The sequence below is a fragment of the Cyanistes caeruleus genome, chromosome 13, assembly GCF_971803275.1.
Source record: "Cyanistes caeruleus chromosome 13, bCyaCae1.hap1.1, whole genome shotgun sequence".
NCBI lineage: Eukaryota > Metazoa > Chordata > Aves > Passeriformes > Paridae > Cyanistes > Cyanistes caeruleus.
In genome coordinates, this window is record NC_141713.1 from 430,806 (window position 1) to 453,243 (window position 22,438).

Consider the following 22,438-nt stretch of genomic DNA (forward strand, 5'->3'; position numbering starts at 1 on the left):
ACACGGGTTTACAAAGCACATTGGTTGAAGGGAACTGAACTCAGTGAAAAGATAAATCCAACCACGCGGCACATCTGAAAAAAATAAATTACTTTCAAAATACCATCATTTGCTGAGGCTGGGCTGGGTTTGCCTCCCCCGGATCCACCGCTGGCTGCAGCTCCAGACCCAGAGCTGTGGGCGCTGACTGCACCCTGAGCTATGAAAATACTCTGTTCTGCGTCCCAGGGCCTGGCACAGGGAGCCCCGGGGGGAGTGGGAAATGCAAACCCACCTCCTCATGCGGGCAGGGGCTTCTGCCCATCAGGGAGAACCCCTGTGCAGCGAGGGGGGACCCAGGAGGTAGAATAATTAGTGATGCTCATCATCTTGCTCCACAGCAGCCCCTTCCATCCCTTACTCATTCAGTGATCTGCTGGGTCATGCCTCCCCTGCCTGCAGCTTCAAGTCACCAGGTGCAGGGTGCAGGCAGGGGCAGGGGGGCAGCAACAGAGTCAAGGCAGGTCCAGCAAAGTCTTCTGGACATCCCTGTGTTCCCCAAGCCCAGTGGAAGCCACCCTTCCAGCTCTGGGGGGCCTGGCTGGGTGCTGCAGCCCCTCTTAACCCCACCAAGCCCCCACAGCCCCACCAGCCTTGGCTACAACATGTTGTAGTAGGCCATCTCCTTCATGGCCTGCTCGGCCAGCGTGTGCTCGTCTGGGGGGTTGCCCACAGCCCCGTAGCCGTAAGCGTTCTCCTCCTCGAAGTCATCCATCTCCTGCTGGCCATCCAGCTCGGTGTGATCGGCCCCAGCCAGCTCCATCATGGCATCTAGGAGTCAGCACAGGGACACACGGTGACGAACCTGTGAGGAGGCCTGGGACCAGCAGCTCCCCCCTCCCTGGGTTTGGAGCCCAAAACTCCCCAGGAGCCACAGCCCTGCTGGATCTGGGTCACTGGCAGGGGTGACCCTTGGGTGAGAAGACATGAACCTGCCGCAGCCAGCACGGCACAGCCCGGCTCCCAGGGCTATGGGGCAGTCACGATGCCCAGCCCGCGCCGGGGACCCACCTTGGCTGTCCAGGCTGATGTCCATCACCCCGTGCTTGACCTTCATGTGCCGGCTGAGGTTGCCCTTCAGGTTGAACTTGCTGGAGCAGTAGGGACACTTGAAGGGCTTGCTGCCGGCGTGCAGGTGCATGTGCCCCAGCAGGTTGTACATGCGGTTGAAGGACTTGCCGCAGACCTGCGGGCAGCGTGCCCACGGTCAGCCCCCAGAGCTGGCAAAGGCTCTGCAGCGCAGACCTGGCCCCCAGGGTCCCCTGGGGCTCCCACCAACAGTAACGGGGCTCCCTCCCTCCGTCCCTCCTCCCGCTCTGCGTGGGGGGCTTGGGGACGCAGTGTTGATGCTGCTGGGAGCTCCAGAGCATCCAGCACTGGTCAGACAGAGGCACTGGTTGTGATTTCAGCAGCAGCAATGCTCCCATCACAGCCTGGAGCAGATAAATCCACGCCCAAGTGAGCAGGGGAGGCATCACAAAGCTGCTCCCGTGCCCAAGGGCTCAGCCTGGCCAGATTCCTGGGGGCACAGCACAGCTGGAGCTGTGCTCCTGCATCCCCAGCTCCATCAGCCCCCCCGTCCCGCTGGTACCTTGCACTTGAACGGCTTCACCGGTGAGTGCACGATCATGTGGGTCTTGAGCGTCTGCTTCTGCACGAAGGTCTTGAAGCAGATGTGGCACTGGTAGGGCCGGACGCTGGTGTGGATCAGCATGTGCCGCTTCATGTTGGCCTGGAGGGTGAACTCCCGCCCGCACACCTCGCACTTGAACTCCTTCACGCCCTGCCAGGGGTGGGAGAGCTGTGGGCCGGGGGGAGCTTGGGCAGACCCCCAGGCACTGGGGACACACGAGTGGAGAAGGGACCCCATGGGCAAGGGATGTGTTCCTTGTGCTGGGCACAGCACAGGGTGTACCTGAGAGCCCAGCAATATGCAGGTGGGGGCTGGACAGGCTCTGTAAGTGCAGCTGAGTGCCAGCTCTGCTCTGGGGCTCAGCCCAATTGCACCCCATTAACGAGCCCCTGGAAAAGGGTGAACACCCACACACAGCCTGCCCAGAGAGGCCGTGACAGCTCCCGGACAGGACACCCCAGGTTACCCTGCAGCAGGTCTAAAACTCCCTCCCTGAGGAAGGGAATCCCTGGAAAGGCAGGGGCTGGGTCCCAGGGACCCCCTCACTGCATGTCAGTGACCCCAGCTAATGCCAGCCACAGGTGCTGCTGCCCACCTGCACCACCCACCCCCTCACAAGACTGGGACACTCCTCTCTGCCAGCACCCACATCCTGAGCTGGCACATCTCCTCCGGGCACGATGAGGGCAGCACCCCAGAGGACCCTGAGCCCCTACCTTGTGTGTGAGCGAGTGCTGCTTGAGGTGGTGGATCTGGCTGAACTCCATCCCGCACTCGGTGCAGACAAAGGGCCGGACGTTCTGGTGCTTCAGCATGTGGTTCTGCAGCTGGCTGCGGTAGTGGAAGGACTTGCTGCACTCCAGGCACTGGTAGAGCGTGGGGCCCTGGTGCGTGGCCAGGTGCCGCTTCAGCTGGGTGAGCGTGGAGAAGTCCAGCCCGCACTCCACGCACACGTGGCAGCGCCCGCTCTCGTGCTTCACCTCGTGCGCCTTCAGCTCGCTGGGGTAGGCGAAGCCGCGGCCGCAGAAGCGGCAGCTGTAGGGCTTGATGTCGGTGTGCAGCAGCATGTGCCGCTTCAGGTGGCTGGTCTGAGTGAAGGCTTTGCCGCACACCCCGCACTTGTGGGGCCGTGTGCCCTGGTGGGTCAGCAGGTGGGTCTGCAGGTGGCTGGGCTGCTTGAACAGCTTGTTGCAGTGTGGGCAGGAGTGGGGCTTGATGCCGTTGTGGCCCAGGATGTGGGTCACCAGGTTGTACTTGGAGGTGTAGGACTTCTCGCACATGCGACACTGCCAGCGCTTCTGGCGGTCCCCCGCCTCCACCAGGTAGGAGTCGTCGATCTGCACGTTGATGTCCAGCCGGTCCAGCTGCGCCTTCCTGCTGTGCTCGCTGGTGCCTCCGGCCGCCTCCAGCTCCCCCTGCTCCTGCCAGCCACAGCCCTGCTCGCTCTTCACCTGCTCGGGGGATGCCGGTGCAGGGGCCTCTGCCTCGCCCGGGGACGGGGCACCCGTCTCGAAGGTGCCCACGGTTTGCGGGGCCCCCGCGGTGCCGCTGGCCGGGTCACTGCCCCTGCGCCGGCGCTCGCTGCCCTCCAGCTCCCGATGCCGGCGCAGGTGCCGCAGGCGTCGGGGTTTCCTGCTGAAGGTGCCCAGCTCGATCATCTTCACGGCAGCGCTCTGCACCGCCGGCTCCTGGCTGGGCTCTGCGGGCTGGGGCGCGTGGCCGTGCTGCCCCTCGCCCTCCTCGTCCCCAGGGACGGACACGCTGTACGGTGGCTCAGCCTCCGCCTCTGCCTTCTCACTCTTGACCTTGGGCATCAGCCTCACGGGTGGCCTCTTCCTCCTGCGGGCGTGCTTCTCCAGGGAGGAGTCCGCTTCCAGGGTGTCATCGTCCTGCCCGTCCCCGGCCGCCTGCTCCTCACCCTCAGGCTCCCCAGGCTCCACGGTGGCATTGTCCAGCTGCTCCCCGGCCAGCCCCGGGAAGAAGCCGGTCGGGGTGACGGTGGCCCCAAGCAGCTCATTATCGGACACCAGGCCCAGGACCGCAGCCTGTGCCAGGGACAGCACCACCACCGCGTCCGTCTGCGTCCCGCACTCGCTGAACCGATTCATCTCTCGCCGCCGGCCTACGCTGTCATGGCTGAGGAGGGAGAGACACGGCCCTGAGCCCCTGGCAGCTCCCCACGGACACTGTGCCCTCACTCCCTTCCTCAGGGAAGCCCAGGCTGACACGGGCGATGCCAGCGTGGGTCCCCGGCAGCACACACCCCAGGATGCGGAGCCAGAGCGGCCCCAGGGGTTTGCACTGCAGGGCTGGGAGGAGGAGGGAAGCTTGGATCCGTGCCCACTGTCAGCCTCTCTGGATGGGCTGTCAGATCCTGGGGCGGGGGTTTGGCTGCCGGCACGCCCTCCAGCTGCTCGGAGGGACTCCAGGGAACAAGTGCTCGCACATTTTGGGAGCTGCTCACAGCTGAGCGTGCCTCTGAGCTCTGGCAGAAGCAGCAGCAGCACAGGCCACGGGGAGCATGAGGGACAGGGCCCAGACCTAGCAGTGCTCCCAGGCACGGGCAGAGGCTGTGCTGGCTCAGCTCTGGTGGCCGGCACATCCCCCGGTGGTCCCAGCACATCCCCCGGGGGTCCCAGCACACCCCCCGGGGGTCCCAGCACATCCCCCGGGGTCCCAGCACACCCCCCCGGGGGTCCCAGCACATCCCCCGGGGGTCCCAGCACATCCCCCGGGGTCCCAGCACATCCCCCGGGGGTCCCAGCACATCCCCCGGTGGTCCCAGCACACCCCCCCCGGGGGTCCCAGCACACCCCCCGGGGGTCCCAGCACACCCCACCGGTGTCCCAGCACATCCCCCGGGGGTCCCAGCACATCCCCCGGGGGTCCCAGCACACCCCCGGGGGTCCCAGCACATCCCCCGGGGTCCCAGCACATCCCCCGGGGGTCCCAGCACACCCCCCGGGGGTCCCAGCACATCCCCCGGGGGTCCCAGCACACCCCACCGGGGGTCCCAGCACCCTCAGCACCCCCAGCAGCCAGTGATGACAGGCAGGGATGCGCCTGGGAGCTGCCGCTTCCTCCTGCTGAAGGAGTGCTCTCCTAAATACAATTATTCCTGCAGCTACAACAAAGAGATCCTGCGGGGGAGGTAAATCAGGGATAAATTCTGAGCCGGATCCTGTCACAGTCCCAGGAGAACCTGCCCTGCATGAGATCGTGGGATGAACCTCCACTTTGGAGAAGGGGAACCCCACAGTGCCTGGGCACCATCGCTGCAGCCAGGTCGGCTGCGGGGCCACTGGGGATGGCCAGGGACATTGGCCTCTCTGTGCTCCTGCCGACCCCAAAAACCCTGGCACCAGTGCCCTGCACACCCAAACAGCAGCACAGCACAAGGCGTGGGATGGGGAACAGGATGGCATGAGGGGGAAGGTCAAGAACCAGTGCGAGAAAAGAGAGAAGGGGAGCAACACCAACCAGAGGGGCTTGGCTGCCCGCAGACTTGTGGGGCACCGGGTCCCTCCCAACTGCTGGGCCACCTCGGGGCTGGCACTGGCCCTGGTGGCTCGGCCCAGGGTCAGATCCAGCCGGTGAGGGGACCTTGCCCAGGTTGAGCTGCCAGGGGAAGGTCTCAGCCAGGCAGCCCCGTCTGCCCGGGCACCCCTTCCCCTGCCCGGGCACCCCGGCGAGGCGGCGGGCAGCGCTCGGGAGGGACGGGACGGAGGGGACGGGCGGCTGCGGGCTGCAGCGAGCAGACGGAGAGGAAGAGGATGGGGGTGGGAGAAGGAGGAGAAGGAAGGGGATGAGGGGAGTGCGGAGGCAGCGAAACAAAGCAAGGAGTGGGGGAGGGCGGTGGCGGGAAGAGGAGGAGGGTTGGGAGGAAGAAGAGGGATCGGCCAGGGAGGCGGCTGCGGGCTGCCGAACAGCCCCGGGGCCGCACCCCGCCCGCTGGGACCCCCTTCCCGTGGGCTCCTTGGGGCCCCTGAGCTGCAGAGGAGGGGGGACACGGCAGAGGGGACCCAGCTGCTCTCCCCACGACCCCAGCACGGCAGAGGGGTCAGGGGGCCCCCCGCATGGTGCTGGGTCTCTGTCCCCCAAAACAAGCACCACGAGACAAGGCGGCCGCTAGAACAAAGCACCCACACGTCCCCCAGAGCAGTCCCAGAGGGTCTTACAACCACCCCAAAACAGAGGCTTTTAGGGGAAAGTAAATGTGGATCCTGCTCTGGGCACTGGGAAAGGGGATGAGCTCCCCTCGAGAGCAGGAAAGCCAAAGCCTCGTGTGCACAAACCTCTCGGCACTTGTCTCCATCGCACCCGCAGCCCCGGACACGCTGCGGAAGATTGGCCGCACAAGCAGCGCACGGGGAGCAGGAACAGGGCAGGGGCGGCTCTTTCACTTCCCGCTCTCACTTCCCTGTTCACGCCTCGGGACTTGCCAGGGCAGCTGGAAACGCCGCTTCCCAATACACTGGCAAGTGAGGAGGGGTGATGTATTTCACTCCCCCAGGAAAGTGCCCAGAGCCCGGAATGCAGAGCAGGGCCAGCCCCTCTGCTCCGGGCCGCGGTGCCCGGGCAGGAGAACACCGCACACACTCCTGTCCCAGCACCTCCTCCAGCTCCTCCTCCTCCTCCTGCCCAGCCTGGACCTGCAGAGCCGCGCTGCCCCCGCAGCCTTTCACCCCCCGCCGCTGCTGGGAACCAAACCCTCCTCCAGGCCTTAACAACCTTTCGTGTTCAAGTCCGGCCCTTTGGGCCAGGCTCGGGTCCCTCCAGCTCATTTCCCGATGCAGACCCTCGCCTGCCCATCCTTCTCCCGCTCGCCGGGGTCACGCAGACACTTGCCAGTGTCCCCTCTGCCTGTGCCGAGCTCCCCGGCCACCCATCCATCTCCCCCTGCCCAACAGCGCAGGACGGCTGCACCCGGGGCCAGCACTGGTGGCTGCTGTCCCTGAGCCTTGGGGGTTGTGAAATTTGGGGTTCTTTCATCATTTCTCCTCCCACTCCAAAGTTTAGTTTTGGTGCAATCTCTCCTCTCATCTTTCCCAACACAACTGGGAAGATCCAGGCTCTGCCCTGGCACATCCTGCAGACCCTGCCCTCCCATGCCCTGGCTGCCCCCGTCAGAGCCTCCACCAGCTCCTCACTCACAACCTGGTCACTTAAAGTAGTTTTTTTTTCATGACTTTCACTTCTTTGTGCTATTTTACTTTTATTTTCCTCTCTTGCTCCATGATTAGCCCCCCAAATTCCTTGCTGGATTCCAGATTTTCCAGCCACCAGGCTGAGCCCCGTGTGTGTGGACACGTTTCCCTTCCCTTTGCCGTTTTACCTCACCTGGTTTCACCCACCTGCCCAATCCTTGTGCCACCCCACCCGGCCCCTCGGCCAGCGCCACCACTCTCGAGATAAGAGCCTGGTACGCCTCGCTTCAGCAGCACGAAAACATTCAGCCCACAGAAGCCTCACCTTTGCACCCACAGGTTTGCCTGGAACACCTGAGACAAAAGGGTCAGAGCCATCCAAGCCACAGCCCCACGGGAGCAGCTCTGGCAGGGAGCACGGCCCCAGTGCCCACCAGGCATTGGTGACCCCCAACCCTTGCTTGGCAGCTCCGTTCCCAGCTCCCCTCGCCCCCCCCGGAGGCAGCAGCACCCACCAACTCTCACCCAGCCGTTCCTGCAGGGCAGGGACAGTGGTACCCAAAATCCAGATGGTTTGGGGGATTGATTCACTTCTCAGCCAAGCAGCGGTGACCCCCGCCAGGCACGCAGGAGCCCACCCTGCTGCCTCTGCTCTCACCTCAGCTCGCCAGGGCAGCCACGTGAGCAGGTGCCAGAGCTGGCAGCAGCTGCAGCTGAAGTCACCTGATCCCCTGCACAGGTTCCCAGGCTGCCTGACAAGCCTGGTGCCAAGGGAAAGAGGACTTTTAGGGCCTGCTCCTGCTATCCCCTTTGTGGGACCCCCATTACAGAGCTCTCTGCGGGACCCTTCCGCAGACCCTCTGCTCCCAGTGCCGGGGGCTCCTGGGAGGTTCCCTGGGGACAGATTTGGTGCTGCAGAACTTGGGGGAAAAGCTCCCAAGGCACAGGATTGAGCCCCAGGACAAAGTGAGACCCTGGGCAGGGGGGTTTCTCACTGGGGAAGGAGGTAGTAAAACTGTTCAAGACTTTTTACCAGAAAATGGCTGATAATGGATCTGATATTTGTGAGAAAACCTTTGATTTTATTTTCCTTTCTTTTTCAAAAGCAGCCTTCATTTAAATTTAATAAAGGGGAAAACAGGCTTTCATCTTGCCTGCAGATTTCATATAAAGCTGCTCAACCTCCCATTTCCAAACAGAAAAATGTTGTTTTCCTGAAAATCACAACTAAAATGATTCTTAAACCTGACCCAGCATGTCAGTCCTGCACCAGCCCAAGGATTTGGGAGCCACCTTGGCTGCACTGCCTGGCCCTGGCTCTGTGTTGGTGATATGTGCCAGGGGCTGACCCACAGAGCGGCTCCACACACCGTGGCAGAACCGAAACTGGCGCTTTTTGCCCCAGAACGGACTCTGATACAGAGGAGCTGCTGTAAAAATGAGCCAAAGCTCTGAGAAGTGGGCAGGAGCCGTGGGGGCCAGGTGCTGCTGCCACACAAAACAAACATCTCTTTAAATGCAGGCGGTGTCTCCACACTAGATACTGTCAAACTACATTTTTAAAGGAAAACTTTTGTTTTAGGGAGAAGTTCTCCAGAAAAAAGAAACTTCCACTGTCAGTGGATCAGAGAGCGGCCGCCCCCTGCAATCTCCTGCCGCTGACAGACGTGACATCTCGCGTGTCACTGAAGTGCTTCTGGGTGGAGGAAGAGAAGCCTTTGGGGGCTTTGGCTTCACAAAACAAAGGACTCAGCCTGGGATCTGCAGAGGGATGTTGATAATGTTTTTAATAAGAGCAGGTGGAAAGCCAAGCTGGGGAAAGTGAGGCCCTGGGAGAGACAAGGGCTCATGGAGGAGAGGGTGTTATCAGAGCATATCAAACCCTCCCCTGCCTCTCCACGGGTACTTCTGAGAATATTCCACAGAACTGGGATATTCTCACTCTGATCACTGTGTCCATCAATCAGTGGACCCAAATATCTACCCCTTTGAAAATGTATGGTTATTGGCAAACTCTGACTGGGAGGGAAAAAGGAAAGACTTTCAAATAATCAGTGGTTACCAGTGCTGCAGAACAAAAGTGTGCTGAGCACAGAGCTGCCTGGTTCCTCCATTATCTGCCAGGGATGTGGGATCCAGCAGTGGGAGCTGGGGTTAGTGGGTCAGGCTAAGGACAGCAGCCAGTGCTGCGGCCACTCATTGCAGCGGGACAGAGCTGCCATCCCAAATGCTCTTCCCAGCACACAGGCACCCGTGCTGAGCTGTGACATCCCACTCCTGCTTCCTGTTCTGCTGGAAATCCCTTTTTTCCTCCTTCTGACACTGAGGCTCTATCCCTCTGCTCTTCCACCCCTCCATTCTCTCTCCTGCATCCCTCCAACCCTCCATCCCTCACTTCTCTATCCCTCTGTTCCTCCATCCCTCGCTCCCCACCCCCAGTATCCTCAGCTCCTCCATCCCTCCAGTTGCTCCCTCATTCTTCCCGTTTCCCTGGCAACGCCCATCTCGCGCCGAGATCTGTCCCCTCTCTCCCTCTTATCTTTCTCCTCTCTCTTTCATCTCTCTCCTAATCTCCCTCTCCATTCTGAACCTCTGTCCTTTGCTTCCTTTCTCTCTCTCTCCCTTTTCATCTCTTCCAATGCCTTCTCTATCTCAGGGTTACAATTATTTGAATCTCACTTTAAAGAAATTATCTATTTAATTAACCACCAGGCCCTGGCCCCACTCCTGCCCTCCTGCAGCCCACAGGCCTGGCACGGGACCCCTGCCCACACCCCAAAGTGCCCCTTGGCTGAGGACAATGGGGTGACAATGGCCTGCCACCCCTTCTCCAGCACCTGACAGCCCTGACCTCCAGCCCCTCTGGACTTTTCCCAGAAAAGATTGGACCAGGTGATCCCTGAGCTCCCTCCAAACCTGGGATTCCCTGACTCCGTGATCCTAACCCAGCCAGCACAGGAGTCAGCAGCTCCTGTGCCATAGATCACCCTCAAATCCTGTGTTATAGCAAAACAAGGGCAGACTAAAATTCATGCAGAAAAGGTGTTTCCTGAAATCCAGAGTCCTGATTGCATCCATTTGGGCACGGGGGCAGTGGAAAGATGGGAGAAGTCAGGCTGCTCTGGGCTCTGGGGCCAGTGGAAGGAGCAGGGAGCCTGGCTCTGGCTCGGGGTCACTCCCACGGGACTCTGGTGTTGTGGCACAGCCAGGAGCCCAACGGAGCAGGCCCGTGGCCACCAGCGCTGTCCCTGCTCTGGGGAGGTCTCTTTAGGGAGCTTCATATGGGCTGAGCCAGAGCCAGAGCTAATGCTGGAGCCAGCATTCTGCTCTAACCAGGGGGTGAAAACCTGTGCTCTGTGAGCAGTCAGAGGTGCACCAAAACTGCACCAAAACCTGGCCAAAATTGCATCACAACTGCATCACAACTGCACCAAAACCTCGCTGAAGTTGCATCACAACTGCACCAAAACCTCGCTGAAGTTGCATCACAACTGCACCAAAGTCCCACTTAAGCTGCACCGAAGCCACCAATGGTTGATGCCCGGAGTGGAGCCCAGGCAAGGAGCGTTTTGGGGATTCTTTTTTGGCCCTACCTGCCTTCCCAAGGAGCTCCTGTTGCTGTGTCACAGGGCTCAACATCTCCTCCCTGCCAGAGCAAACTGATCACGCTTCCAGCCCCTCTGCCCTCACAGCCCTGCCCAGGGCACGGCACCAGGGCCCAGGGAGCGGTGACAGCCAGCCCAGCTCCGCTGGCACCTGGAGCAGTGGCGCTGGGCCCAGCCTCACCTGCAGAGCCGGGGTTCCCTCAGAGGCACTGGAATCACCGTGGCCTCGTGGAAGTGTGTGCCACCCTCCACCCTTCCTCTGGGGACGGGACCGAACGCTGGCCCCCGTGTCTGACCGTGTACGCCCTGCACACCTGGCCCTGCTCTGTCCTGGCACATCCCACGTGTCCTCAGGGGCTCCCTGTGGCAGGTCCCCTTTCCCTTGGAGCAAACACCATTCCCACCCCGTGCAGACAGGCACGTGCTGCAGCGGAGAAACCCCGGACCTGCCTTTGGAGGTTATGGTCACGTCATCCCTGCAAGTGCTGCTGCTCCTGAGGCAGGAAGAGCCTTTCAGTCAGGGAACTGCAATGGGGTGAGCCGAGGGAGAGGGGCTGCTGCTGCCTGGACCCCCTCTGGCAGCTCCCCCACCCCGAGCCCCGGAGCTCCAGGGCTTGGCCAGCGGGCTGGGACCGCGGCGAACGCGGCTCTGCCGGGAGCAGGGAGGGCCCCCAGCCCTGCTGCTGTCCCAGCCTGCCTTCAAAGGCTCCACACAGAACCCTCGCTCTGCCTTGGAAAACAATTTTTGCTTTTAAATGAAATAAACAGGGAAAGAAAAGACTTTCAAGTTCCTCCTTGCTGTAACGGCTTTTTCCCCGGCACAGTCCCTTTCCTCTCCGAAAATAGCGGAGCTATTCAAAAGAGATGCGAGAAGAAAAAAAAGGAACTGAATAGAGGAAAAGGGAAAGAAAAAAATGGAGCCCCAAGGGGGTGGAGAAAAACAGAATGAAAAGACAGCAAAAGTAAAGAAAAGGGATGAAAAATAAAGGAGGGGGAAGAGAGAGACAGACAGAGGAGCTTTGAAAAGAAAGAATGCTGCCAGCCTGAATACAGGGAGCAGGAAAAAAGGGCCCTGAAAAGAAAGAGCCGGCTGGAATGACCTCTCATTCAGGGCTGTGCCAATCACTGCCGCGATGGAAATCCTTTCTTCTTCCCTGCATTCTCTCTCTTTCCAGCGGGGGCAGAGGGAAGAGGAAGAAAGGGGAGCTAATTCTCAGCATAGCAGAAAATAAATCTGGTCTTTGCGAAGACCCTGAAAGGCGCTGACAAACCCGTTCCCAGCACTCACACACGCAGATGGGGACAGAAAGGAAACGGGACCGGGCAGCGCTGGGCCGGACCTTCACCACCTCACTATTCCTCGGGAAAATGGAGGGGCAAACACCCCGAGAAAACAAACCCCTAGGAGCAAGTGTGAATTAGGTCAAGCCCCAAACCCTGAAGGGAAGCAGCTGGGATGGCTGTGGCAGGGGCAAACCCAGGGGCCTGATGCTGTGCTAGGTCCTGCAGGGGACAAAGGGTGGGTGCAGCCCCTTCTGCCCTGCAAGTCCCAAACCTGCCAGGACCCACCCCTGCCTGTGAACACCCCACGGGGCTTTCACCCCGCTGGGTGAGGCCCAGCACTGCCCCGGTTCATTCGGCATTTCAGCAGTGGCAGGGGTTAGCAGACCCTCGTGTGTGGAGATGGACCAAAGTGCCCAACGAGCCCAGAATGAACCAAGGGGCAGGGGGAGAGCAGTGCTGGGATGTGGGAGAAGGGAGGTGACACCCAGGGGGAGGAGAACGCTGGACATGGAGCCCACCAGGCTCTGGGACAGAGGCACCCTGGTGTCCCACAGAGACCCGGGTGTGATGCCATCCCACCCCAAAGCAGCTGAGGGTGAGAGCAATGTCCTGAGCCCGTGTGGCATCACTCCTGCTGGCCACAGCTCCTGCTCAGCATCCCCAGGCCGCGGTTAATCATACACTGCTGGGACTTGGGGGCAGAGCCACAAATGTGGCCAGAGGTCTGAGGAGACAACACACAGGCAGGAGGAGTTCAGGAATCCTGGTGTGTGTGACCCAGCTGGCTATAAAAGGGGAAAACCAACCCAAAACGGTACAAATGGGAGATGTCTGTCACCCCAAAGGGAACAGACTGCCTGGTGGGACGTGAAAGAGCTGCTCAGGTGCAAGGAAAGGTCCCCACAGTGGGAAGGGTCTCACTTTAGGGTGTTACTTTCAAGAGCATTGCTGCCCTTATGCTTGGCAACAATTTTGGTCCAGTTTTGATATTCCCATGTGTGGAGCCCGTCCATTCTGCAGGATGGTGGCTCCTGGGCCCGCTGTCCCTGTGTCCCCAGGCTCTGTCCTGTGCAAGGACAAACGGAAACACGGGCCCAGCCCAGATCCATTCGTGGCACCAGCAATGTCCCACCAGAGGAAAAGGCAGTGAGGAAGGGGAATACCCCGAGCACATGGGATTGTGCTGACAGGTTCAGTCTCCTCACATGCTGAGCACGGGAAGCACCCCCTGAGCCCTGCACCCCTCACACCGGCCCTGGGGCACACAGGGAAGCTCTGCACAGCCCAGCCCAGCACATCCCAGCACATCCCAGCACATCCCAGCATAGCTCAGCACAGCCCAGCACATCCCAGCACATCCCAGCACATCCCAGCACATCCCAGCACATCCCAGCATAGCTCAGCACAGCCCAGCACATCCCAGCATAGCTCAGCACATCCCAGCACATCCCAGCACATCCTAGCACATCCCAGCACATCCCAGCACATCCCAGCACATCCCAGCACATCCCAGCACACCCCTGCACATCCCAGCATAGCTCAGCACAGCCCAGCACATCCCAGCATAGCTCAGCACAGCCCAGCACATCCCAGCACATCCCAGTGCATCCCAGCACATCCCAGCACATCCCAGCACATCCCAACATAGCCCAGCACATCCCAGCACATCCCAGCACATCCCAGCACACCTCTGCACATCCCAGCACATCCCAGCACATCCCAGCACAGCCCAACATAGCCCAGCACAGCCCAGCACACCTCTGCACATCCCAGTGCATCCCAGCACATCCCAGAACACCCCTGCACATCCCAGCACATCCCAGCCCAGCCCAGCCCATCTCCCCACTGCTCTCCTACAGCTCATCCCAGGCAGGAGGGAAGGGGGTCCCTGAGCCCTGTGGGGCTGGGGGCTGCTGCTCCCCACGGGGATGCTGTGCCCCCACAGCCGGGCATTGCTGAGCTCTGCCACGATCTCTGCAGCTGCTGGCCCTGCTGCAGGGCTGGGTAATCAGTTAATCATAGCTGAGGGGTTCTAATTTGAACGTGATAATTAATACTCAACTGGATAATGTTCCCCGTGTGTGTGTGCCGGTCGGGCAGCCGCTCCCAGCTCCGGAGGGCTGCTGTGCTGGGGCTGGGCCGGGGGCTGCAGGACAGGGACACTTCAGGCTGGGTCTGCTCTGCCAGCTCCAGATTCTGAGGCTGTTCTGCCTTGGAGAAACTGCCCCCACGCTCCACAGCCCCGGGACACCCCTGAGCACAGCACCAGCCACTGTGCTTTGCCTCAGGGATGGGGAAGGTCTCAGTGAGCGAGGCACAGCTGAACCAGCATGGGGGACACCGGCCTCCAGCCCTGTGGCTCAGGAATCACCTCTGGCACAAGGAGCCGGCTGCAGAACTCAGCCCACACGGCCCAAACACGGCGAGTGCCATTTCTCACACCCTGGCTGAACGGAGGGGACAGAATCGGAGCTTTCCACCATGGGCAGGAACTGGGGAGCACTGAGCCCCCTTCCACACACTGCACCAGGCCACCTGGGAATGCCCCACTCCCAGTTTCCCAATAAGCAGGCTCTTTGACGTGTCACACCATTACGGGAACAAGCCCAACTGCACAGCTGCCAACACCACTTCTACTTTCAGATCCCCAAGGTGGGAAACGTTTCGGATCCTTTTCTGCACAGCTGAGCAAGGCAGGGACGAGTGTTTGGGAGGCTGGGTTGGACAGATGGAGCAGGAGGCACTGGACAAAGGTCCCTGCTGGTGGCAGTTCATGAGTTCCCAGCTCAGGACTGACCCAAGCCAGGTGTGGAAGACACACATCCCCTTATGGCCCAAAGCCAGCTGTGCCTGCTGCCCCCGCAGCACCTCCCTGTCTGTGTGGCCAATGTCTTTGAGATCCACAGCAGCAGAGGACTTGGATGTTTTTCCTGGAGGGGAGGCAGAGGTGTCTGCTCTGGGGATGCTGTGCTGGCTGCACGCTGCTGCCAGGTCACAGGGCCAGGGTGAAACGCAATTCCCTCTTATTGCACGTGTGCTTTTGTGTGTCATCATGCTGTGAAAGCTCCTGCAGAGCTCCTGACTCTGCACAGAGGCCAGGATTTTAGACAAAAATACACATATTTATCTTTTGAAAAGGAGCTGAAAGAACGGGGTCTGGCACTGAGTGTGTCAGTGGTTGGACAGATGACACGGACACAACTCAGCACACCGGGAACTCGCTGGGAGCAATGCCCAGGGTCTGCAGCTCGTGGCTGTCCCACTGCTGAAAACAGCCAGTGCTGGATGAACCTGGCCTGGGAGCTGCTGTGGGCTCCGGGGGATGGATCACCTGCCTGGCATAAAGGGCTTGCAGAGGGCTTCTTGGGTGGGACAGGGAGATGCAGTGAGCAAATCCTGATGGTGAGTGGTGGGGTGGGGATATTGGCACCATTTACTCATCCTAATTAATATTTCCCAAGGTCTCAGTGGGGCTGGGCTGTCTCTGCCTTAGTTCTGGCAGCTCTGGCTCACCCTGGGGTCTGTACCACTTGCCCATTCTCATCCCAATCTTCACAACCCCTGCACTTCGTGCCTTTCCTTCTCACAGCCAGAAAGTCCCATAAACACACACAATATTCAGCTGTTGAAATGATTTCCTTCTGTGTGTCCCTTGTTGATAATCACAAAGCCAAACCAAAGCACTGGAGCCCCCATAAATCAGGGCTAGCTCTCGGCAGGCGAGCTCAGCGATGGCCCAGCCGGGCTCTGCAGACGGGGATGGATGTGAAGGGATTCAGCAGAGATTCAGCACTCTGGTGGAGGAAACTCGGCCAGATCTGCCTGTGCTGCTGCCTCTGGGAAGCATTTTTTCTCCAGAGGGCACTCCTGGCCCCGAGGTCAGAGCTCCTCTGAGGGGCATTAGCTCCCGGTGAGCTGGGGCTGGAATCATGGAACCACCACGGCTGAAAAACCCTCTGAGATCACAGAGCCCAACCGTTCCCCAGCACTGCCAAAGCCACCAGTAAAACAGGTCCCCAGGTGCCAGGTCCACACAGCATTTGAGCACTTCCAGGGCTGGTGACTTTGTGCACAGCAAGCACAGAATGGCCACAGCAAGGACGAACTGGTGGCTCTGGAGCAGAGCCAAGGGCAGAGCCAGGAGAGCAGGTCAGTCTGTGCCTGGCAGGGACGACTCTCAGCCAGCTCCATAAACGAACAAAGAATTGACTGGCATGGAGCAGGGAGGTGTTTGATTTGGGAGTTTAACATGCCTACATTTTGGATGGCAGAGGGGTCAGGATTCAGAGTAGAAAGTCCTTTGTGAGGAAGGAGACCTTCAGAATCCTTGGAAAATCCATCCTAACCACAAAAACAATTCTTCCCATCAGCAGCCACCAGCCAGGCTGGTCCTGGGCATCCCTGATCCACCTAGCCAGTACTGGATGTCCCTGATCCTCCTGGCCAGTGCAGGATGTCCCTGGTCCTCCCCATCTCTTGGGGAGGTTGGGATGAGCGGGCCAGGCTGCCCTGAGCTGCTGTGTTCTCAAAGGTCCTGTCAAGCCAAAATGATTCCATGGTTCCAAGGAGAAGTTCTCCCTTGAGAGCAGCCCATCATGGGCTGGACAAAGAGCTCCTCAAGGGAAACCTCACAGCTCTGCTCTCTAGCTTGCTCATGGATTCCCTGAGCCCAGATTAACCCTCGAGCCAGGGGCTGGTGCTGTGGGACACGGGGAGGGATGGCGGGTGTGGGAACAGACCGGAGGTGAGAGAAGGGAAAAGTGGCCGGGGAGCACACTGGGATTAAAACTTGAAAGCAAAGGAACAGGAGAGACAGAGCTGGTTAAACCGGGGTAACATGGTGAGGGACAGGGCACCAGGAGAGAGACAGAGAGGGGACAATGGCCCGACACCACAGAGAATGAGCATGAGACAATGCTGCTGCTGAGAAACAGGAAGGATAAATTTAGAGGCAGTGGTGAGTACTCTTCCTCTGGAAGCTCTGCCTGTCCTTCCTCCCCCTCTTCTCCAGGTCACCCCAGCACGGGCAGGACGCGGGCTCCAGCCTGGTGTGGCTCTGATGGCCGGGGTCAGTCCCAGCTGGGCACCGAAGGCTCCCTGCAGAGCACGAGCAGCCCCTCACGGTCCCGTCCTGCCACCATCCACCGCTCCCACCCGCAGTCCCCGGGAAATTCCCGTTCCCCAGCCCAGCACTCGGGCTGTTCACTGCCCAGGCACGAGCGTGGGTCCCCGTGGACGAGAAGTGGAGGTAAAACAATGAGCACGCGCTGCCTCCTCCTCCCTGCCCGCTCCTCCGAGCGGACGCGCTGCGGCTCTGCTCCGCCAGGCCCTGCCTGCCTCCCTGCCTGCAGAGGACAAGGCTGCAGGAAGACCAAAGGGCTCCTTCCAACACCTAAAGGGGCTCCAAGAGAGCCGGAGAGGGACTTTGGACAAGGACCTGGAGTGCCAGGAAGAATGGCACCAGACTGACAGAGAGATGGAATTGTCACAGGTTGCCCAGAGAAGCTGTGGGTGCCCCATCCCTGGAAGAGTTCAAGGTGCAGTTGGTTGGGGCTTGGAATGACCTGGTGTTGAATCTTCAGGGCCACAAGATGTACCTTGTCCACCAGACCTCTCTATCTCTCACAGCCAAGGTGTTCCCAAGCATCCCATTATCCCTGGGTCATCCCTGGAGCCAATCTGGACAAGATTCACGTGAACTTTCTGCAAGTTTGTCCTTGCTTTGCACAGCACAGCACCCAGACACTGGCCACTTTAACTAAAAACTGTGACACTTTGCAGGGAACATTGTCCAAACACTCTGAGGACCAGGAGGTGACAGCACAGGGACACTGCGGAGCCGCCCACAGGTGCTGACACATTGTTCCTGTTATTTTTCATTAGAAATACTCCCCTGTCACTCAAATGACAGATGGACAGCTGCAATGAAAGGCCAGCAAAAGCCAAAAAACATGCTTGTCCCCTTTAATTTAAAGTTTGGGAAGGGAAGTTCATCATTGCTTGCTGCTTAGGGGGGAGAGCCCTGTTCCTCTGCTGGAGGTGAAGCAGGCGAGCAGAGCAGCCCCCCAGTGTCCAAACACAGACCCCCAAACACAGACCTTCCTCCCCAGCTCAGCAGGAGCACCTCCTTCCCGTCTGACCGCCACATTTCACTTTGTTTTGGGCAGAAACTGGGGCTGAGGGAAAGCCCTGCTGGGCAGGGGCTGCGCCAGCCCTTCTCCCACACCCGACCCGCAGCCCCTCACCAGGATGAGGGGGAGAGTGTGCACAGGGCTGAGGAGAAAATGTGGGACACAGGAACAAAGGGAAAACGCTTGTCACTGATCGTGGTCTCTGTCCCCAGGGTCAGGCCCTTTGGGAAGAGCTCAGCGGGGGGACCATGACTCATCCTGAAGACTCTAGCCACAGGCAGCACAAAGGATGGGACAGGGCACTGCTGGCACATCACATCCCGGCATCCTGCAGCATTCTTCCAGCCCCACCACACCACCTCCATGGCACACGTGCCCTGAACAGGTATCTGGGGCATTCCAGGAGCTGGCACCTGAGCCCAGACAGGAGGACTCTGAGCCAGGGATGTGATGGGGCTTGGGAAACCAAATCTGGGAATGGGTGGCAGAGGGGAACAAAGCCAGCAGGAAGCCCCTTGACACCAGGCCACCTCTCATCCCCACACTGGCTCTGGCCTGGCAGACCCCAGAGACCGGGCTCAGCAGAGGCTGAGCTGGAGCTGACTTCCCCACAAGGAATGACTGTAAAATAAAGGAGTGCAGTCTCTCTCACGGGTTGTGATGCTGGCATGTTCCTGGAGGTACAAACCCACTAGATTCCTCGGTACTTTCAGCTGCAGAGCAAAGCGGGACAGTGCCTATGCTCCTCCCTCTCCACACCGCGATTCCCAAACTAGGTGATAAATGAAAATGGCCCAATAAAACCACCCGAAACAAACACCTTCTCAGGGATTAAACCAAGCCCAAAATGCCAGCATGATGAGCTGTGACCCACGCTCCACTCCCACCGCTGCAGGGAGCCAGGTCTGACCCTACAGGTCACCCCCCAGTTTGGGTGGGAATGTGTCCTGGGGTGCAGCAGAGCTCCAGCTCCTATTTCCCGTTTTGGAGGGATAGAGTGTGACCCATAAAGAGGGCACTGATGCAAAGCTGCTTGCAGGAGAGGAGCTGGGCCCAGGCGAGGGGGACGTGGCTGTCCCAGGCTGTTTCTGCAGTGGGGATATTGTCACCCAGGGTGGGAGCAGGGCATGGGCACGGCCCAGCCAGCGCTGCCCCAGCTGCTGCTCCCCACGGCTCCAGACCAGGGCAGGTCAGCCTCTGGGCTGCCCCTAGTCCCCCTGGTCACCCTCCTCTTCCTACACGGTTGCTCACAAGAAAAATCCTAATGCCTAAGTAATTAATTCTGATTAATTTATCCATTGCACCCTGTTATGACCAGAGCTCCGGAGGGCTTTCACACAGCTCCCCTCGGTGCCTTGCTCGGGCACAGAGCTCAAAGGACCCCCAGCCTTTTCGGAGCCGCCACGGAGCCCCGGGAGGTGCCACACCGGGACATCCCGGGGTGTCCCGGGACTGGAGGCGAAGCGGGACCTGCCTGGTGCGGGGAGTCAGCCCCCACTCCCCGCTGCCCCACTTCACTCCCCGGAGCTCCGTGCCGCTGCGGACATGGGGGAGCCCAGCCGGGACCCCTCCCGCTGGCCGCTCGCAAACACCAGGAAACTCCCAAAAGTTGGGGCACGGCGCGGGGAGCGGCCCCGCGGTGCCGCCCGACCCCCGGTCCCCCGAGCATCCCCCACGCTCGATGCCTCCGGGGGTCCCTCCCTGCGCTCCCCCTCCCGCAACAGGTCAGGGCCCCCGCCCCGCGCCCTCCCCGCAACTTTCCCGGCGGAGAAAGTTTGCGTGCGGCCACGGGAAAGTTGTCGGGGGGGTTTCAGGGGAGGGGCGGCCCCAGGCGCGGAGCCGGGACCCCCGTCCTCCCCGCTCCTCCCGCTCCTCCCGCCGCCATCGCTCCCGTCTCTGCGGCGCGGGGCAGGAAGGCGGCGACATGCCGGTGTCCCCGCTGCTGTACCCCCGCTGGAAGCGGAGGGGGTGGCCGGGCTTTAGGGGCACGGGGGGGTCCGCTGAGGACTCACCGGCGGCTCCACGGGGCGGCGGCGGCGGCGGCTCCGGGCCCGGCGCTGGGTGCGCAGGAAGGAAGAAGGAGGGAATGAGGCAGGGCTGACGTGAAGGGATGCAAAGCAGCTCCTCCTAACTCGCCCGCCCTTCATCTTCCTCCCCCTCCTCAACTTGCCCGACCACGGCGAGCCGCCCCCCCCCGGTTCAGCAGCATCTTGCACCGGAGCCGGGGCCGCCCTCGGTACCAGTTTGGGGGGGGTCAAAGGTGGGGGGAACGGGGGTGGGAGTGGTGGATGAGAGCCCTATTGCCCACACTGTCCCTGCATTATGTCCCCTCCAGAAGAACAGGGGTCATTTTCCACCTCACCCTTCATTTTGGGGGGTTGTGACCCCATAGAATGATGCCGGGGGGGGGGTGACCTTCCCAAGAGACCCATATCCAGCTGGGCCTTGGTCTCCCCCGCTGTGGGGGTGGGAAAGGTCATGTGCACCCCAAAAAGCTCGTGGGGATTGATGGCAAGGGCTCCTCCTTCCCCAAAAACGGGCTGAGAGGAATTAGGGATGTTACAGGAATTGGAGGGGTTTGGGGGGGATGCTGTTCACCCGACACAAAGAGGTGGAGGGAAAGGCCACGGCGTGCAGGGGTGGGGTGGGAGGAGGTGGCCAAAGGAGGGGAGTGAGGTGGGATGTGCTATAGGAAGGGGAGAAGGTGGTCCAGAAGTTGGAGGGTTTAGGAAAGGGGGTGCCGCTGGCTCCCCCGAGAAGCGAGAGGGAGAGGTCGAGCTGTGGAGATGTGGCAGCGGGAGACAGCTGTTCCCAAAGGGAGGGATGGGGATGGGATGCGGCATGGGAAGGAGAGTGGGTGCCAACAGCCAAGGATCTGCGGGCTGCAGGCTTTGGCTTCCACCGTGAGGAGGAGGAGGAAGAAGAGGAGGAGGATGAGGAAGAGGAGGACGTAGAGGAGGAGGAAGAGGAGGAGGAGGAGGGTCTCCTCCCCATAGAAGAAGGAGCATGCGGAGGAGGCAGCCGTGATTCGACTGGTGTGTCGGGAGATTCTCATCTCCATGGAAGCAGGTGGCGCCGGCCGGACTAAGCGCAGTAGAGTCTGTCTCCACACGCAGCCCTTTGTCTGGGCTCACTTCTGCTTTTCTGGTTTTTTTTGTGTTCTTGGTGAAAACTGAGCTCCCTGCTCTGTCCCCACTGCCGGTGCTCACACCCCCCGCCTGTCTGGGGGCCGCCCGGCACCCCCTCACGTCCCTGCCGCTGCCCGCCGGCCCAGCCTGGAGCCCTCCGGAGCCCGGCCGGTGTCACCGGTCCCTAAACTGCCGGTCCCTCCCGCATTCCCGCCCGGCCTCGCCCCGCACGTGGCCTGGAAATGGCCCTGCCTGCACAGAGATTTGCCAATAGTGACGAGAGACGAGGCGCAGGGAGATTCGCTCCTTTGAATGCCCGTGGGTGCCCCAGCCGGGCTGAGCCTGGAGCTGCCGCACAGCGGGGCCGGAGCGGGGCACGGAGCGAGGCACGGGACCCAGCGGGACCCGGAGCGGGACCGGAGCGGGGCACGGAGCGGGACACGGGACCCAGCGGGACCCAGCGGGACCCAGCGGGACCCAGCGGGACCCGGAGCGGGACCGGAGCGAGGCACGGGACCCAGCGGGACCCAGCGGGACCCGGAGCGGGGCACGGAGCGGGACACGGGACCCAGCGGGACCCAGCGGGACCCGGAGCGGGGCACGGGACCCGGAGCGGGACCGGACCGGAGCGGGAACCGGAGCGGGGCACGGGACCCGGAGCGGGGCACGGGACCCGGAGCGGGACCCGGAGCGGGACCCGGAGCGGGAACCGGAGCGGGACCGGACCGGAGCGGGACCGGACCGGAGCGGGACCCGGAGCGGGGCGCGGGACCCGGAGCGGGACTCGGAGCGGGACCCGGAGCGGGACCCGGCCAGCCCCGGCAGCTCCGGCTGTCAGGGAGCAGCTGTCCTTTCGCTTCAGCCAATCAGAGCGCGGATTTAGAAGGATGCGGCCATCTCAGCCAATGAGAACCCGGATTCAGGAGGATGCTGCTCCAGCCAATCAGAACTGTTGCCTCAGCCAATGAGAACCCGGATTCAGGAGGATGCTGCCTCAGCCAATCAGAGCGCGGAGGCCCGAGGCTGCAGCCGCATCGGCCAATCAGGACGCGCGGTGTCCTGCTCCTGGTCACTCCGTGGTTTTTTCCCTTTCCCGCTGCCCGTTCCTCCCAGCCCACCGAGGCGCACACTGACCCTTCTCTCCCTGCCTTCGATGTCCCCCGCCGTGCCCGGCGGTCCCGCCGGCCCCGAGAAACCGTGTCCGTGTCCCCCGGGCAAGGGCCCGTGGCTGGCCCCCGGTGCCACGCGGGATTTCCCCGCCCCTTGCTCACACTCCCCAGCGCAGGGCGTTATTGCGGGCCCTGGCGGGTGTGTGCTGGGGGGACCGGGCGGTGGCCGGTGAGCTCTGACCCCGCCGGTGCCCACGCGCACGCCCCCTCCGGCCAGACAGAGTCGCTGGCCCTTTAAAAGAGGGCGTGGCCTAACGCATAGCCCCGCCCCTGCCGGTCCTGGCGGGGCTGGTGCGCCCCCT

The 22,438-nt window shown here is 61.3% G+C and overlaps 1 protein-coding gene across 3 annotated transcripts; it reads right to left on the bottom strand.

The window, feature by feature from the left end:
* Positions 1-7: 7 nt before the first annotated feature.
* ZNF710 (zinc finger protein 710) lies at positions 8-22,410 on the bottom strand. Of its 3 annotated transcripts, none has more exons than XM_086849531.1 (5): positions 22,102-22,410; positions 2,389-3,808; positions 1,631-1,822; positions 1,051-1,225; positions 8-810 (listed from the first exon to the last, which is right to left on the bottom strand). In XM_086849531.1, exons 2-5 carry the CDS (start codon positions 3,778-3,780, stop codon positions 638-640), a joined length of 1,932 nt encoding a protein of 643 aa, XP_086705657.1. In that variant the 5' UTR covers positions 3,781-3,808; positions 22,102-22,410; the 3' UTR covers positions 8-637. The 3 variants fall into 3 exon arrangements, with proteins under 3 accessions (XP_086705657.1, XP_086705658.1, XP_086705656.1); XM_086849532.1 differs by lacking the exon at positions 22,102-22,410 and adding an exon at positions 19,852-19,893; XM_086849530.1 differs by lacking the exon at positions 22,102-22,410 and adding an exon at positions 5,968-6,269.
* Between the last annotated feature and the right edge of the window lie 28 nt (positions 22,411-22,438).